The sequence below is a fragment of the Ambystoma mexicanum genome, chromosome 3q (assembly GCF_040938575.1).
Source record: "Ambystoma mexicanum isolate Mex_15411 chromosome 3q, UKY_AmexF1_1, whole genome shotgun sequence".
Taxonomy (NCBI): domain Eukaryota; kingdom Metazoa; phylum Chordata; class Amphibia; order Caudata; family Ambystomatidae; genus Ambystoma; species Ambystoma mexicanum.
The window spans coordinates 597,797,580-597,815,304 of NC_090926.1; the positions used below are offsets into that span (position 1 = coordinate 597,797,580).

At 52.7% G+C, this 17,725-nt stretch overlaps 1 protein-coding gene across 2 annotated transcripts in view; it reads right to left on the reverse strand.

The window, feature by feature from the left end:
• The window catches only part of ARHGDIB (Rho GDP dissociation inhibitor beta), a 177,689-nt gene that overhangs the window by 22,275 nt on the left and 137,689 nt on the right, over positions 1–17,725 (reverse strand). For both annotated transcript variants that reach the window (XM_069654457.1, XM_069654458.1), the window contains exons 4-5: positions 10,924–11,000; positions 7,977–8,040 (exon numbers count right to left, since the gene is read on the reverse strand). In XM_069654457.1, the coding sequence (XP_069510558.1) occupies positions 7,977–8,040; positions 10,924–11,000 (141 nt within the window). The remainder of the gene's footprint in view (positions 1–7,976; positions 8,041–10,923; positions 11,001–17,725) is intronic.

Genomic DNA, 17,725 nt, shown 5'->3' on the forward strand with positions numbered 1-17,725 from the left:
GGGACTTGGCGTAGTTTATGGAGAATCCCAGGTCCGCGAGTAGTTGGACGGTCCTTGCCGTGTGCTCCACGGCGAGCTCCTTCGTCTTCGCTCGGATGAGCCAGTCGTCCAGGTAGGGGTAGACGTGGATCCCCTCTCGGCGCAGCTGCGCCGCCACCGGTGCGAGGCACTTGGTGAACACCCTGGGTGCCAACCTCAATCCGAAGGGAAGGGCTCTGAACTGGTAGTGACGCCCTTGGACCACGAACCTGAGAAACTTTCGGTGTCCCTTTAGGATGGGAATATGGAAGTAGGCATCCTCCAAATCCAACGACGACAGGAAATCGCCCTCCTCCAGCTGACCCAGGACGTGTTGGAGGGTGACCATCCGGAACTTCTGTGCCTTGATGAATTTGTTCAGTCGTTGTAGGTCCAGGATGGGACGCCATCCTCCCGTCTTCTTCTTCACAAGGAAGTATCTTGAGTAAACTCCGGAGCCCCGAAGCCTCTTTGGGACGAGCTTGATGGCGCCCTTCTTGAGCATCGCCTTTACCTCCAAGAGAAGTCGAGGGACGTGATGTTCTCTCCTGGCCACAGGGGGGACGCGCGGGCACCGCTTTAGAAACTCAAGCGCGTGACCCTGAGCTAGGGCGTCCAGCACCCAACGGTCGGTGGACATGGACTCCCACACGCTGACGAAGCTCGCCAGCCGGCCTCCCACCGGGGTGCTTCGGTGGGGGCCCGACCCCACGGCCGGTTCAGTCCTGCTTCGACGAGGCTTTGCCCCCTTGTCCTCCTTGGCGACGACGGCGGGGTCCGCCTGACTTGCCTCGTCCCCTGTAAGCTTCCTGTGACGATGAACGGGCCGCTTGACGGTAGGTGGAAAATCCGCCGCTGGAACCTTTGGAGGCACCCAGTTTGCCTCCGCCGCTCCGAAAGGGCGGCCGTCGTTGCTGGAGAACACCAAGAGCACGGGCCGTCTCCGTGTCCGTCTTGATGGCTTGTAGGGAATCGTCCACTGTTTTCCCAAACAGGTTGTTTCCGTCGAACGGCATGTCCAAGACTCTGGTCTGCACGTCCTGACGGAAGTCAGTAGCCTTGAGCCATCCACGCCGCCTAAGGCACACGCCGTTGCCCAACTGGCGAAATCCAGTGTCGGCGATGTCCGTCGCAATCGTAATGGCATGGTGCAACGCCACCTCTCCTTCCTGCAAGATCTCTAGGGCTTCCGCCCTCTTGTCGTCTGGTAGGAAGTCCAGCAGGGGGGCCAGTTTGTCTGCGTCCCATCGTGTCTAATTTCTTTCCCTCGCCGTCCGGCAGGGAGGTCGACGTAGAGGCCGCGCCCCCCCCCCACTTTCTTCCTGGCCGCCGCGGAGACGACCGAGTCCGGGGTCGGCTGTGCCCGAAGGCACAAGGGGGCCGCGTCCGGGACCCAGTACTTCTTTTCGTACCGATCCCTTCTAGCCGGCGTCGTGGATGGGTTCTTGAGGAGGGCGAGGCCCTCATCCCAAATATCATCCAGTAGAGGTACAGAGAGGACGGTCTTCCTCTTGGCCTCGCGCCGTTGATAAAGGAAACCTTCCTTCTTCTCTTCCGGGCAGAGCTGGAAAAGCTTGGATGCCCTGGCGATCATGGAGATAAACGATCCAATCTCGTCGGGCGGGGAAGCCCGGGTGGGAGGTGACGACGGGAGATCCTCGTCGTAAACCTCGTCGTCTGTACCCGTCGCGGCCGTGTCAGTCCCCGTATCATCCCCACATGTCATGGACGGGGAGGAGGGCTGAACAGGGCGCGATGGCGGAAAAGGAGGTGGAGGATGAATCCTTCTTCTCTTAGGGGAAGGGCTCTCAGAAGGGCCTGGCTCCGGGTCCCCCGTCGGGAGCGGTTCCTCCGCTGGTGGTAATGGCAGTCTCGTCCTTATCTCCGAGCATAAGGACTGTATATCCAACAAAATGGCTGCCGAGTTGTCTTGCGGCACTGGTTGAGGGGAGTCCGACGGGCAGTCAGGAGCCCCGTCGGCACCCTCGACGTTCTCGTCGTCTCCTACATCGGAGTCCCTCCTGACGGGCTGGTCTTCTTCCACGCCAACGCCGTGGCTTAAGACTTCGATCAGCTCTTCCTCAGAGGTTGAGGCCGAATCCACGACGATCTCCTGCCCCCCCTTTTTCTTCTCCGTCGGAGGTTTCACTGGGGCCCTGTCGATGGGCATGAAAGAGGACTCCCTCCGCAGTGGCAGGGAGACTCTGAGCCCCGAGGTCGCCACCACTGGTGTAGCCTCCACACGCTGAGCCAGGGCCGCCACGACTGTCTCGATGGAGGCCTTGGCCGGATGGATCAAGGCTTTCACCACCTTAGGTGCACTCACCGCCTTCTCCTTGGGGGGGGGGGGGAGGGTCACCGCGTCGCTCCCCCTTCGATGGGGCCTTCGAGCTCGACCGGGGTCTCTCCAGGAGCTTCGCCGGGTGCTCGGCCTTCCTCTTACCCGAGCCAGAGCGTTGGCTCGTGGTTGATGGCGCCGGGGAGGATGCGCCCTGCCTGGCGCCCGTAGAGCCCGACCGTTCGGTGCTCCCGGGGCCAGCGGACTCGCGGTGCTTGGCCTTCTGTTGGACCCCCGTCACCGGGGCGTCCTCAAAGGTCTTAGAAGACCGCTCGGACTTCTTCTTCTTCTCGCACGACGGGCTCTTCCCTTCCAGCCAGTTGGCGAGACGTTGATGGCGGTCCTTCATGGTCCGCTCCGACATACTGCCGCAAAATGCACAGTCCTTCTCCACGTGCGTCTTGTCCTCATGTAGGCAGTAAAGACAAAGGGAGTGTTCGTCCTCCTTAAAGACATTCTGAAGCTGGCATCCAGGGCAGACCCTGAACAGCTTTCCGGGCGTCGAGCTTCCCTTCTCCTGGGCCATGTCCGAGATGGGCCTGAGAAACTTCTGGAGTCCTCCAAAAGCGTGGCTTGACGAAATCTTCACCCTTGAGGGGCGTAGACGAATCCGACACGGGTCCCCGTTGATCGGATGAAGAAACGGTGGAGCTTGAGGCTCTTTTGACCGAAAAAGAGAAATTTGAGAAAAAACGTGAAAAAATAGCACTAACGCTCGAGAGCAATAGCACGAGGATCCCAACACTTGAACGTGCGGTAAAAATCTGAAGATGGCTGCCAGAGGCGGGGCTTAGGTAGAGGGCAGTCATTGGCTGTGGTCAGTATGACGCAGAGATCAGTGATTGGTTAGTACTACGAAAGACAGATCAGAAACGAAACCGATACTGATTTTTTCTTTACCGAGGATTCCCAGCCTGACGACGGGGAATATTCATGAGCATGTGAATCCATGCCAGACCCCATGCTGGAGAAATCAAGATATCATTGTGCATACCCGAAGTCCCCGTTATACTCATACTGTCTATTGCACCAGAAAAAGAGACGTATCATTTTATTCAGGATCTCAGGGCAGAGAAAGCTGCCGTACTGGCAGCTTTACCCATGGTACTCAATCCTGACACTAATTGGCCATGTATTCCTTACACTGCCAAATATTTTACTGTTGTAAATTTGTATATCACCTTTTTCTCTGTACCCATACACCCAGGGTCTGTATCTCTTTGCGTTCACGCATAAAATTACGCACTATATGTTCACTCTACACCCAAAATGGTATGTAGAGCCACACACTGTTCTCCAAATGTTCTAGAATGATTCAGTGCAGTTCCCAGAAGGGCCGATGCTAGTGCAGTATTTAGACGATCTGCTCCTAGCCTCCCCCCTTCTTGGAAGCATGCAAGGAAGACACACTGGTCCTGTTGAAAGCGCTTGCAAGGCATCTAAGGATGGTTTACAGTTACGTCTGCCCAGAGTACCTGGCCCATGAGATTCTTGCTGGGGAAAGACACCTGTCCCAGGATTTAAATTTCCAAAAGCCAGAAAGTTCCTAAACCCCGGACCAAGAAACAGATGAGAGGGTTCATCGGGATGATTAGTTACAGTAGTAGACAGTGGGTCCTTGAACCTCACGCACGATTGACCCCCGAGCCTCTGCCATGGTCCCAGCAAGCTGAAGATGCCTTTGTCCCCATTAAGCAGGCTCTTGCAACGGCCCCGGCTTTACGTCTGCCGGATTATAGCAAGCCCTTTGTCTTATTTATCGCGATTAGCGCAATGGGCTTGCTAAAGGAGTGCTGACTCTGTTGCACAGTGATGAGCACAGACCTTTATCCTTCCACAGCGTAGCCCTGGACCCAGTGGCAGTTGGGCTCCCAGTTTGTCTGTGGGCTGTTGCCACCACTGCCCTGTTGATCAAGAAAACCAACTCAATAGTCCAAGGGCATCCTGTCACGATTTCTGTTCCTCATGACGTATTGTCAATACTGTTGAAGGTAAAACCTAACATGTGTCCAACTCCCGTCTTACGAGGTACGAGCAGCTGCTGATTTCCACTGCAAATGTGACCTCAAGTCGCTGCCCGGTCCTGAACCCTGCCCAGTTTTCCCGAACCCAGAGGATGGTGAGCCACAGGACGGTCAAGGTATGGTTAGAAGCCCTATTGCCGCCCCTACCCTGATTTGGTTGATGTGCCCCTGTTGAACCCAGACCTCATCCTCCTCATGGATGGCTTGTTCATCCGTGTCCCAGAAACCAGAGAATTGGTCTCAGAGTATGCCGTATGTACACCCCATACAGTTTTAGAAGCATACAGATTACCCACAGGCAAGTCACCACAAAAAGCCAAGGTCATGGTCTTTACACGTGCGTGCACTCTGGCCTGGAGTAGATCGACAACCATCTACACAGACTCTAGTAGGCCCATGGGATGGGCCACGACTTCGGCGTGTTATCGAAACAGTGTGGATACTTGCCAGCCACAGGTACCCCAATCCAGAATGGAAAACAGCTCTATTTGATGCCTTGCTCCTCCCTGCATCAGTAGCAATTGTAAAGTGAAGAGGGCACGACCCCTCACAATCCTTTACCGTTCTAGGAAATGTTTAGCGGATGGTGGAGCTCGCTCAGCGGCCTTCAGAGGGTCCCTGGCTCCTAACGGATGTCTTGTTTGTATTGCAGTTCCACGATCACCCATCCTGTATCTCGCCAGTCTGGCGATTCTCCAAGATCAAGCTGCGGAGACTGATAAGGTGACCTGGAATCCACGTACGTATAACCTACAGTAGACTCCCTGTGGCACGCCCCAGATTGCCACCTGGTATGACCCAAAGTATTGCTCCCTTATTTGGTACGCAAAGCCCACGGTTTGGCCATTAAGGTAAAAATGCCATGATCACGCTACTCCAGAGAGATTGGACAGCAACTGGGTTAGCTTCTGTGGCCCAGCATTATTGCGAACATTGTGCAACATGCTTATCATACAATGTCGGGAGAACCTTAACCACAAAACTATCTGCATGTCCTATACCAGAAGTTCTGTTTTTGCAGAGGCAGATAGATTTCATACAACTCCCCAGCTGTATGTCATATCTGTATTGACTGGTCCAGGTACTCACCTCTGGATCTAGATCACCAACAACCATGAATTTGTGGTCTCTGAGCAAAGCATCTATGTCATCTCTGCTATAGTCCCGGCAGCTATGAGTTGTTGCCCCTACTGCTATCACTTGTTGGTTTTTATTTTTGTGACCCTGACCTTGTTCGTCTGGCTCTGGTCTGCGAATTTTGTAGTGCCAGTATCCTTAGAAGGAGACGGGGTCATTGAAACTGGTGGTATTTGAAACTGCCAGCCCTTGACACCACCGGTTTTCTTTGGATTTTTTTTTTTAAAACTCTAACTTCGATCTGTGGCACACCAATCGCTGGAATTTTTGAACTTTCCGTACTGTAATTCACTCTTGGCATCTACCCCTCTGCCTCTGCCACGTTGAGTGAAGGCACGGACCACCCAAAACTGCTCCACCTAGCATTCTCGTGGGCCTGGCCATTTCATGCGCACCCGTGCACTCAGGGAACTTCACCAGAATCAAAAATGTCTGGATACCTATCCATCATTGTAGTAGTTGTACAGTTAATAATGTTTACCAATGTCAATGTGTCTGGTTCTATCTGCATGTCTTGTCATCGTAATGAGGGTCACACTGAACATCCCTGGACCCATAGCGCAAACACCTATCTGCACCTCTCATAGCAGTACGCCTGCATAGTCAACCTTACTGACTGCTGGGTGTGCTCCCACTTACCCACACGACATGTCAGCCCAGTTCCCACTGGCCCATTACCTGCCCAGTGGGGAGACGTCGGTCTGGACCTCAAGCTAACTACCCAGTCCTTAGGCCCCAGTCCCTGCCAAGATGTCCAGTCACTCATGGAGTTCAGGGGGCCACTGAAACACTGCACCCCAGCAAATGGGCTCCTATTCAGCACAAAGTGCCCCCTGTACATGGGAACTACATGTTTACACGCTCCAGAGTGGTCATTAACAATGTCCCATTTGCGTTTGATCCCGGGTTTACATTCACTCAATCCGGGTATGCAACATATTCCGGAACTTCTGCGGGGATGAAGCTTATGCCTGGTTGCCCATCAACTGGGGAGGGATCTGTTACCTGGGATATATCCTCCCTGCAGTGGGCCACACCTTGGTTTTTGCCACTCAAGAGAGAGACTGATTCATTTGTAATGAGCGTGGTGTACCAGATACCAGCCAATGGGGTCAAAATAAACAGACCAATTGACTAAGCCATCTAGTGGAAAACATTACTAATGTCACTATCACTTCCCGGACATGGTTTTCCTGTGAACAGCTGTCCGTCCGCACGATGGTGCTCCATAACCGTATAGCCCTAGATATCATGCTTGCATTCCCAATGGGGCACCTGTGCCGTCGTAAAAAGTGAGTACTGTACAGAAACTCCACAACTGCTCATGTAATGTACTGCCAGGTGACTGTAGATACAATTTGTTATGACATGCCTGGTTGTGAAGTATGCACGATTAAAAACGTGTGGAATGAGACTGATGTGACGGTCTCGTAAGAGGGGACTGTGTGGGGGGGAAAATGTGTTAAAGCAATAAAGCATGACCATATATGTACTCCCCCAAGTACTTCACCAGTGTATAACAGTATATTCTGACACTGTTACTACCCCACGAACAATGTAATGTACTGAACCTCTCTGCGTAGGTAACTGATCAATGAGTGCCTCACCCGTTCTCCAAGAATGCTTGCCGTCACACACTTCCATTGTATATCCACAAGAAGGGCTTTGCGTCTCGGTCAGCAATAAAGTGCAAAGGTGTGACCTTGCCAAAGACTAAGACCCCGCCCCCCTCCCCTTCCATTGGCACCCATGTAATCCAGGGAGTATAAGATACCTGGGCCAAGGAAGGGGAGGGGAACGGGGGGCGTTCACTTGCGCCAAAGTCTTGTGCTGCCGTTGGTCATCTGTTTTGCTTACTACTTTAACTAATGAAAGTATTCATCCATCCAGCGGAATCCAGTGGTCTTTATTTTCCACTTTACCTTGAATAGTTCTCACAGCATCTGATCTGGTAAGAGCCCTAAACAGGAGCAGTTCAAAAATCACCTGCAATGATTCCAGTTTGACATCTTAATGCTTTGTCGGTCTCACCTCTGGCCCTGTTCTGATGGATTCATTCTCCGACTAACTTTCTACTCTTACCCAAGATGTGTTATTAATGCTCAGCCAGATCTGACCATATTCTGATCGGTTAATGCTCCAACCCTTTCCACCTCTTATCCCAGGTCAATGCCTTTACAGTGTATAGCTGTTCCGTTACACTCCAATCAAACACCCTCGCCCCACTTTTGTCCATACCCGACATAGCAAAGCTGTGATCCATCGGTCATCTTTTACCCTGATTTAACATGTTCATGCTATGACCCCTTGACCCAATGTAACCCTACTACTGTAGATTAATGCTTAGACCCTTTCCACTGAGGAACCATCGCATTTTGCATAGCCTGGTAGGTTCCCAGAACACCTCTCAGTCTAGACCACTATGTAAAAGCTCTGCCCGCCCCCCAGCGACATCTCACCTCTCACGCCGGTCCTGTAGGTATGCTGCACGTACTTCAGCCCCGACACGATTTCCTTATTGACCTGTAACCAGAAGAAACGGTCGGTTAAGGAAAAGGGAAAAGGGATGTTGGATCCTAGGAAAATCCAATATCACTCTTTAACACAAACTGCCCCCTAAAGACTCCTGTCCCCCTATTTATGAATATCAAGACACAAGGGGCGAGTATACAATGTGGCATTTAGAACACACATCCTAGTGAGTCAGCAAAAGGGGAGGAGATGAAGCTAGTGAACCCTGAAACAGGAAGAGGAGCTATTGTCTGTCCATGGCCCATACCAGTGTTAAAGAAACGTCCCTTATTTGCTTCACCACTCGTATTATGGTCTTAGCTAGTCTGTGTTTGTTTCCTGGTGTAAAATGGTCTACAGCTTGCAATGTTCTCAAGAGCGCAAGAAGAAGCTGAAGAGTGGTGGGTAATGTGGGGATGACGGGAGGGTAAAGCAGAGGGAACTCTAAACATGCCAGGGATAGACGTAGGACAGGAACATTCCAGGGGATTCAACAGGATGAATTCCAAGGCTACTTCCACTTGTGCCCATGTGCCATTCACACAGACATTTTACTTTTCATGCCCTGTCCCTACAACGAGCCTTTTTAGCTGCTTTTGGTGACTGAAAGGATAACATTCCAAGAATGCTCGAACGAAATGAGGAATTGATGCCTGCAAGGTGTGCCTTCCAAGATGCACTGAAAACTGGGCAAAACCTCATCCTGATGAAGAAACCCACACTCAACCCGTCATATATCTCCCCTCCCTCTGCAAAGTGATTGAGGAGACCAGTGGGATCCAGGTGCATTAAAGTATCATTCAGCAAAAGCTCCTACATTACTGGTATCCAGGCATTGCTTCGAATAGTTTCGGATGCAAAAGTATCGAAAAAAATGCATCTAAAAAAAAAAAAAAAATTTTTTGTAGGTAAAGGTTTTTTTTAAAAAAAAATATAATGGGTTTTAGGGGGTAAAAAATGGTGGTTGGGGGGACCCCCCATTAATTTTGTTAAAAAAATCATTTTTCGATGCATTTTTTTCCGAAACCTTTCCATTCGATGCAATCAATAGGAACCCATTACTTCCAATCCAGATTCCCAACATGATGCAGCACAGAGACAACCACCACCATCCAAGCGAGAGGACATTCCCCACATACTAGACAAAGGGGATGCACGCCTACTCAAACTCTCTGCCGCTTTCAATACAGTTGACCATGAAGCCATTTTCAACATTCCATCCTTGCCTCGTGTCTGGGGATCGATAGAACAGTCCTGCAATGGCACACCCATCACCTCAAGGGAGACAAACCCATCCAGATGAGTGCCAACAGATCCAGTGCTGTGCAGTAAATTCCAGTAATAACAAAGGCTCCATTCTGTCTCCTATGATCTCTACAAGGAACCTCTGGTCAAGGCCTTGCCAACACGGATATCAAGATACACAGCTGCACATGAAGCTCAAATGCATCAACAACATGAATCACCACAAGCCTGGTCTGTCCCTCATCCAAGCCTGGATATCAAGTATCTACCGGAAGTGCGACACAACAAACTGAATGAATGCTACAAGGAGACCCCATCAGGTATGCACAAGTCCACAGTTAGCTGATGGAAATGAAGCTCAATACATTCACACCCCAGATCTCAACCAGTGAAAAATCATCCGGCTTTACCAATGACTGACCTTTCATTGAAAATCACAACCTGCCAAGAAGACCTCAATAGCACGTTAGCAACTGTGCTCCTCAAAGTCAAGCCCTTCATCCCTAACTTGAGTAGGGACATGAGATCAATAGAAAAAAGAAAGAGAAATGGAAAAAAGTGGAAGAAGAAAACGAGGGACAAAGTGTGATAGATCGGTTTGGGGTTGTGGCATGCAGGAACCTCTGCATGGTGAGGGTGGGATAAGCTCAAGTGGCAGTGTGGACTCCCCTCCCAGCAGTGGAGACCAACATGGAGTTCATGAGCTAACTCTTCTTCCTGGCAACAGCCACATGCAGTACCTTCCTTGCTGCAAAGTCTCCTTCCTGACCAAGGAAACCATTTCACGTGGGTAAGCACTTTAACCTGTGTGGATAGGGCTGCCAGTTACAGGGTTGCAAATGCATCAATTATTTGATAGTGGCAGTGAGGATGGGTGGTATTTCCAGCACGGCTCTGGAAAGCTCTAAGCCAATCTTTTATCCAATTCCACTGGCAGCATGTTGTGGGTATAAAGTGCAATAGATCGTTCCAGTAGGTCCAACTGAATACAAAAAGGACCAAACATTTCTTCCACGGGACAGATTCAGGAAAAGGCATCACTTTCCAAGGCAGGGCAAAAGAGCCTGCACACAAGGACATTGGTGGCATGAACACCCGTTTTAGGAAGATGGGAGGAACAAAATGCATACTTTTGAGGTCTTTTTAAACACAGACAATGAATTGCTCAGTAGCTCTGAACTAGAGGTGAACCTCCAGGAATGGCTACTTGGTGGCACGGCAGCATGTGCGACATATTACCTGAAATGGCCTATTGTGCTCCGACATTTCACCTGTTTTTTTGTGAAATATTTATATTTTCAGGAAGAAGTACCCATAAGGGTAAGCAGCTTAATACAACCATAGAAAGGCTGCCCACAGATTAGTTTATTAGAATGGCGAGGAAAGCCAAAGAAGTGGGATCAATACTCAAACCATTTCAGGGATCATAAAATTCCAATGAGTGCAGAGGAACCAATGTATACTTCAATTCAGTGACAGCCTAAGTGGCAGATGTCGAAGGTAAATTTAGAGTTATTTGTAATCTCCCCGTTTCTTCAAAAAAGTATAGATGGTTCACACATCCTAAAAAGACAATCAATAGAGCAACACATGATAAGAGACATACCTGCACACGCATACACACACACGCGCGCACAAAAAAACACTCACTTTGAAGTGGATTTTGACGGCGTATTCACAGCCTTCCTTTAATACAAAGGTTTTTTTCTTGAGCGCACAGAGGTCTCCTGTAGGGGAAAGAAAGAAGTAGCTTCAGTACATCCACTCAAGAGAAAGAGAAACAAGGAACTTTATTGACCAGGAAGAGAACCTTTGAAAAAGGAACAAGTTACTCACCTGTAACTGTTCTCCAGCATGGGTTCACATGCTCATGAATATTCCCCGTCGTCAGGCCAGGAATCCTCGGTAAAAGAAAAAAAAAGTTTCACTTTCACTTAGAAACTGTCTTTCATCACTGAGCTCTGGGTCATACTGCCCCCAGCCAATGACTGCCCTCTCCCTAAGCCCCTCCTCTGGCTGCCATCTTCAGATTTGGTAGCACTTAAAGTGGCAGTATGACCAGAAAGGCCGGAGGGAAGGTTTGCATGTGAATCCATGCCGTAGCCATGCTGGAGAACTATAGTTAGACATAAGTAACTTGTTCCTTCTCCAGTATGGGTTCTGGCATGGATTCAAATGCTCATGAATAAAGAATACATAGCAGTGTACACCCCCCCCCCCCACACACACTGGAGGTGGTAAGGCTCAACAGAAACAATTACTCTTACCTCCTAACCAGGTTCACCTTCAAGCGAACAGGTTGCGTAGCACTGCCTGGCCGACTCCGGACTCCTCCCTGGAACCCCAGTCGACACAGCAGTATTTCGGGAAGGTGTGCGTAGACCTCCACATAGAAGCCCTGAAGATGTCCAGCAGGGGCACACCAGATAGGAATGCCATCGTAGCAGCAGAATGGGCTCTCGGACAGCCAGGCAGTGGTCAGTTTGCCAGCTGGTGACAATGAGTGATGCACCCAGAGAGCCACCTGGAGTTGGCCTTCCGATGGTTCACAGGACCAAAGTGCACAAAATGCTGAGCAGTCTTCTGGAAACTCTTCATGCGGGCCACATAAAACTTCAGCGCTCAAGCCACATCCAGCGAGTGCAGAGTCCTATCAGCAGCAAAAAAGGCATCGGAAAAAAACACAGGAAACACTAAGGGTTCGTTGAGATGACATTCCAATGGAACCTTGGCCATGAAGGAGGGGTGCATCTGTAGCACGACCCGTGCTTGTGGAATGTCAAATAGGGACACTACAGGACAGGGCCTGGATCTCACCCACTCTTGGCAGAAGTGATAGCCGGGAAAACACTATTCCAAGAATGGAACTTGATGCATAGACTCGAATGCACCCCCCACCCCATGAGCCTATTCAGCACCACGTTGAGTTCCCACGCCGAGCAGGAACCTTCACCGGCGGAACGATCGAAGAGTCTTTTCATTACCTCCGTGACTAGATTGTGTGACCAAAGAGAAGGCTTTCCCGTAGACCTGGTGTAGTGGGAGATAGCCGTCAGATGCACCTAGATGAGGCGTGCACCAGCCAGACTTAGGGAATGACAATAAGTACGGAAGGACTTGAGAGGCGGTGACCCTCAGGGGGTTAATCCTCTGTGACCGGAACCAAGCTGCAAAACGCCTCCATTTGTGCCTGTAGCACTTGAGTCGACAAAGCCCTGACCCTGGCAAGGACCTGCCTGCAGTCCGCCGGTAGCTCGTATCCACCGAACTCTAATGCTGCAGGAGTTAGGTCTTACGTTCAGCTATCCTGTGTCGTGGTGCAGGATTGCACCTCCTTCCCTGGTGAGCAAATCTAAGACCACGGGTAGCTTGACTGGAGGTGCCGCTGACATGCTGAGAAGGTGCAGGTACCAGATTGCCTTAGCCACGCTGGTGCGACGGGATCATCCTGCACCGCCCGAGTTGACTGATGACTCTTAAAAGGAGAGGCCACGAATTCCGGAACAGGCCCTCCCTTGGGAACGAGAATGCGTCCCCCGTGCTCCCCGGCTGGGCGAACCTGCTGGCAAACCTCAGGCACTTGCTGTTCGTCAACGTTGCAAATAGATCAATCTGGTGTCTGCCCCAGCTGAAGAACAGACTGTCCACTTGATACTGCTGAAGCTCCCATTTGTGGCAAGAGCGAAGTTCCCTGCTGAGAGAGTCTGCTCTCGCGGTGAAAAGGAATGAGGAACATCCCCTGGGCGACAGCCCAGTGCCACAGCTCCTGCACCTCTCTGGAGAGCACAGGGACCTGGCGCCCCCCTGCTTCTTGATGTAAAACATTGTGGTGGTATTGTCCGTGAAGACCCTCACCACCTTGCCCCTTGAGAGATGGAACAAGTTACTTACCTGTAACTGTTGTTCTCCAGCATGGTGTGGCATGGATTCACATGCTCATGAATATTCCCAGTCAGGCTGGGCATCCTCGGTAAAGAAAAATCAGTATCAGTTTCGTTTCTGATCTGTCTTTCGTAGTAGTAACCAATCACTGATCTCTGCGTCATACTGAACACAGCCAATGACTGCCATCTCCCTAAGCCCCGCCTCTGGCAGCCATCTTCAGATTTGGTAGCACGTGAAGTGGCAGTATGACCAAGTGAAGAGCTGCAGAGGGGTAGGCGGGAGGGTTCGCATGTGAATCCATGCCAGACCCATGCTGGAGAACAGTTACAGGTAAGTAACTTGTTCCTTCTCCAGCATGGGGTCTGGCATGGATTCACATGCTCATGAATAAAAGAATACATAGCAGTACACACATGCACAACCACGGGAGGTGGCAAAGGCTCAACATTAAGCATTACATCCAAAACTCAACATTAAGCAATTCTTACCTCCTCACCAGGCTCACCTTAGGCGAACAGGTTGCGCAGCACTGCTTGGCCGACCCTGGACTCCTCCCTGGAATCCCGATCGACGCAGTAGAATTTAGTGAAGGTGTGCGTTGACCTCCACGTAGCAGTCCTGCAGATCTCCAGCAAGGGCACACCAGATAGGAACGCCGTGGTAGCTGCGATCGCTCTGGTGGAATGGGCTCTCGGACGGCCAGGCAGCGGTAGGTTTGCCAACCGATGACAGTACATGATACAGCCGGAGAGCCATCTGGAAATGGAAGCCTTCGATAGAGCCTTCCCCTGATTGACAGGTCCAAAGTTCACAAAAAGTTGTGATGTCTTCCGAAAACTCTGTGCGGTCCACGTAGAAGTTCAGCGCTCTAGCCACATCCAGCGAGTGCAAAGTCCTTTCAGCCGGCGACGAAGGCGACGGGAAGAAAACAGGCAACACCAAGGGTTCGTTGAGGTGGAAGTCCGACGCCACCTTGGGTATGAAGGAGGGGTGCGTCCTGAGCACTACCCTCGTGTTGTGAAAAGTCAAGTACGGGGGCTTGCAGGAAAGGGCCTGGATCTCTCCCACCCGTCGTGCGGAGGTGATGGCCAGAAGAAACACTGTTTTCCACGACAAGAACTTCAACGGAGCTGAGTGCAGAGGGTCGAACGGAGGTCCCATGAGCTTGGTCAGCACCACGTTGAGCTCCCACGCCGGGGCCGGTGCCTTCACCGGCGGGAACGATCTGAACAGTCCCTTCATGAATTCTTTCACCAGACGATAAGACCACAAAGACATCCGTCCCATGGTTCTGGTGTATCGGGAGATCGCAGCAAGATGAGCCTTGGCCAGCGTCAGCAGGTACGGCAGTACTTGAGGAGCCGTAATCCGTAGAGGGTTAATCTTCTGTGCGTGGCACCAGACAGAGAACCTCTTCCATTTGTGTCCGTAGCATTTAAGAGTTGAGGACGCCCTGGCCTTTGCAAGAACCTCTCTGCAGTCGGCCGGTATGTCGTAACCTCCAAACTCTAACGCTGCAGGAGCCAGGCCTCCAAGTTCAGCGACTACGGGTCGTGATGGAGGATGGCGCCTCCTTCCCTGGAGAGAAGATCGGCGTCCACTGGCAGCTTGATTGACGAGGACGCTGACAAGTCCAGAAGGTCCGGGAACCATATCTGCCTCGGCCACGCAGGTGCGACGAGGATCATCCTGCACCGTGACCTCTTGAGCTGGTTGATGAGCCGGATCAGCAGCGGCAATGGAGGGAACGCATATAGGAACAGGCCCTCCCAGGGGAACGAGAAAGCATCGCCCATGCTCCTCGGCTGTGGAAACCTGCTGGCGAACCTCCGGCACTTGGAGTTCGTCGCCGTCGTGAACAGATCGATCTGGGGTGTGCCCCACCGTCGGAAGAGGCGGTCCACTAGATCCTGTCACAGTTTCCATTCATGGCACGAGCGCAGCTCTCTGCTGAGCGAGTCGGCGATGGTGTTTTTTTATCTCTGCCAGATGAAACGGCAACAGAAACATCCCTTGGGCGACGGCCCAATGCCACAGATCCTGAGCCTCCTTGGACAGGGCTGGGGATCTGGTACCGCCCTGCTTCCTGATGTAGAACATGGTGGTGGTGTTGTCAGTGAAGATCCTCACCACCTTGCCCTTGAGGGACGGAAGAAAGGACCCGAGGGCCCAAAACACTGCACGGAGTTCCAGGACGTTCATATGGAGGGACTTCTCCGTCGGCAGCCAAAGGCCTCTCACGTGCAGATTTTCGGTGTGCGCTCCCCACCCTTCCAGGGAGGCATCCGTGGTCACGGTCTTCTGGTGGCCCGGGGTCTGGAAGGCCATGCCCGCCGTCAGATGCACGCGGGTGCCCCACGGATCGCTCGTCGGAAGCTCTCGTCGAGTGTGATCCTGTCCTCGAAGCTGCCCATCTGGATCCAGCGAGCGTCCAGGAACTCCTGCAACGGGCGCATCCGAAGCCTGCACAGGCGGATGAGATAAATGCAAGAAGACATCATTCCGAGGAGGGATTTGATGCACTTCACCCAGGCCGCGTCCGCAACCAGCATCCGCTGCACCTTGCCCAAGATGGCCCTCGTCCTTTCCTCCGACGGAGAGGCCAGAAGCGCCACTGTGTCGAGTTTCGCTCCCAGAAACAGCGCGTCTTGCGCGGGCACCAGGTGGGACTTGGCGTGGTTTATGGAGAATCCCAGGTCCGTGAGTAGTTGGACGGTCCTCGCCGTGTGCTCCGCGGCAAGCTCCTTTGTCTTTGCTCGGATGAGCCAGTCGTCCAGGTAGGGGTAGACGTGGATCCCCTCCAGGCGCAGCCGTGCCGCCACCGGTGCGAGGCACTTGGTGAACACCCTGGGTGCCGACCTCAATCCGAAGGGAAGGGCTCTGAACTGGTAGTGACGCCCTTGGACCACGTATCAGAGAAACCTTCGGTGTCCCTTTAGGATGGGGATATGGAAGTAGGCATCCTCCAAATCCAACGACGACAGGAAATCGCCCTCCTCCAGTTGACCCAGGACGTGCTGGAGGGCGACCATCTGGAATTTCTGTGCTTGATGAATTTGTTCAGTCGTCGTAGGTCCAGGATGGGACGCCATCCTCCCGTCTTCTTCTTCAAAAGGAAGTATCTTGAGTAAACTCCGGAGCCCCAAAGCCTCTTTGGGACGAGCTCGATGGCGCCTTTCTTGAGCATCGCCTTTACCTCCAAGAGAAGTTGAGGGACGTGATGTTCCTTCCTTGCCACGGGGGGGGACGCGCGGGCACTTCTTTAGAAACTGGAGCACGTGACCCTGGGCCGGGGCGTCCAGCACCCAACGGTCGGTGGAGATGGACTCCCACACGCTGACGAAGTTCGCCAGCCGGCCTCCCACCAGGGTGCTTCGGTGGGGGCCCGACCCCACGGCCGGTTCAGTCCTGCTTCGACGAGGCTTTGCCGCCTTGTCCTCTGCCCGACTTGCCTCGTCCCCTGTAGGCTTCCTGTAACAAAGAACGGGCCGCTTGACGATAGGTGGAAAATCTGCCGCCGGAACCTTTGGAGGCACCCTGCTTGCTTCCGCCGCTCCGAAAGGGCGGCCGTCGTTGCTGGAGAACACCAAGAGCCCGAGCCGTCTCCGTCTTGATGGCTTGTAGGGAATCGTCCACTGTTTTCCCAAACAGGTTGCTCCCGTCGAACGGCATGTCCAAGACTCTGGTCTGCACGTCCTGACGGAAGTCAGATGCCGTGAGCCATCCACGCCGTCTAAGGCACACGCCGTTGCCCAACTGGCGAAATCCAGTGTCAGCGATGTCCGTCGCTATCGTAATGGCGTGGTCCGACGCCACTTCTCCTTCCTGCAAGATCTCTAGGGCCTCCGCCCTCTTGTCGTCTGGTAGGAAATCCAGCAGGGGGGCGATTTTGGACCACAACTCCCTGTCGTAGCGGGCTACGATAGCCAAGGCGTTAGCAGCCTTAATCGTCGTCGCTGCCGATGAGATGACTCTGCGTCCCATCGTGTTCAACTTCTTTCCCTCGCCGTCCGGCGGGGAGGTTGACGTAGAGGCCGAGGCCCCCCCCCTGCGCTTTCTTCCTGGCCGCGGAGACGACCGAGTCTGGGGTCGGCTGTGCCCGAAGGCACAAGGGGGCCGCTTCCGGGACCCGGTACTTCTTCTCGTACCGATCCCTTCTTGCAGGCGTTGTGGATGGGTTCTTGAGGAGGGCGAGACCCTCATCCCAGATATCGTCCAGTAGAGGTACAGCGAGGACCGTCTTCCTCTTGGTCTCGCGCCATTGACAAAGGAAACCCTTCTTCTCTTCCGGGCAGAGCTGGAAAAGCTCGGATGCCCTGGCGATCATGGCATGAAACTATCCAATGTCGTCGGGCGGGGAAGCCCGGGGAGGAGGTGACGACAGGAGATCCTCGTCGTAAACCTCATCGTCTGTGCCCGTCGCGGCCGTGTCAGTCCCCGTATCATCCCCACGGGTCATGGACGGGGAGGAGGGCTGAGCAGGGCGCGATGGTTGAAAAGGAGGTGGAGGATGAATCCTTCTCTTAGGAGGGCGGCTCCCAGAAGGGCCTGGGTCCGGGTGCCCCAT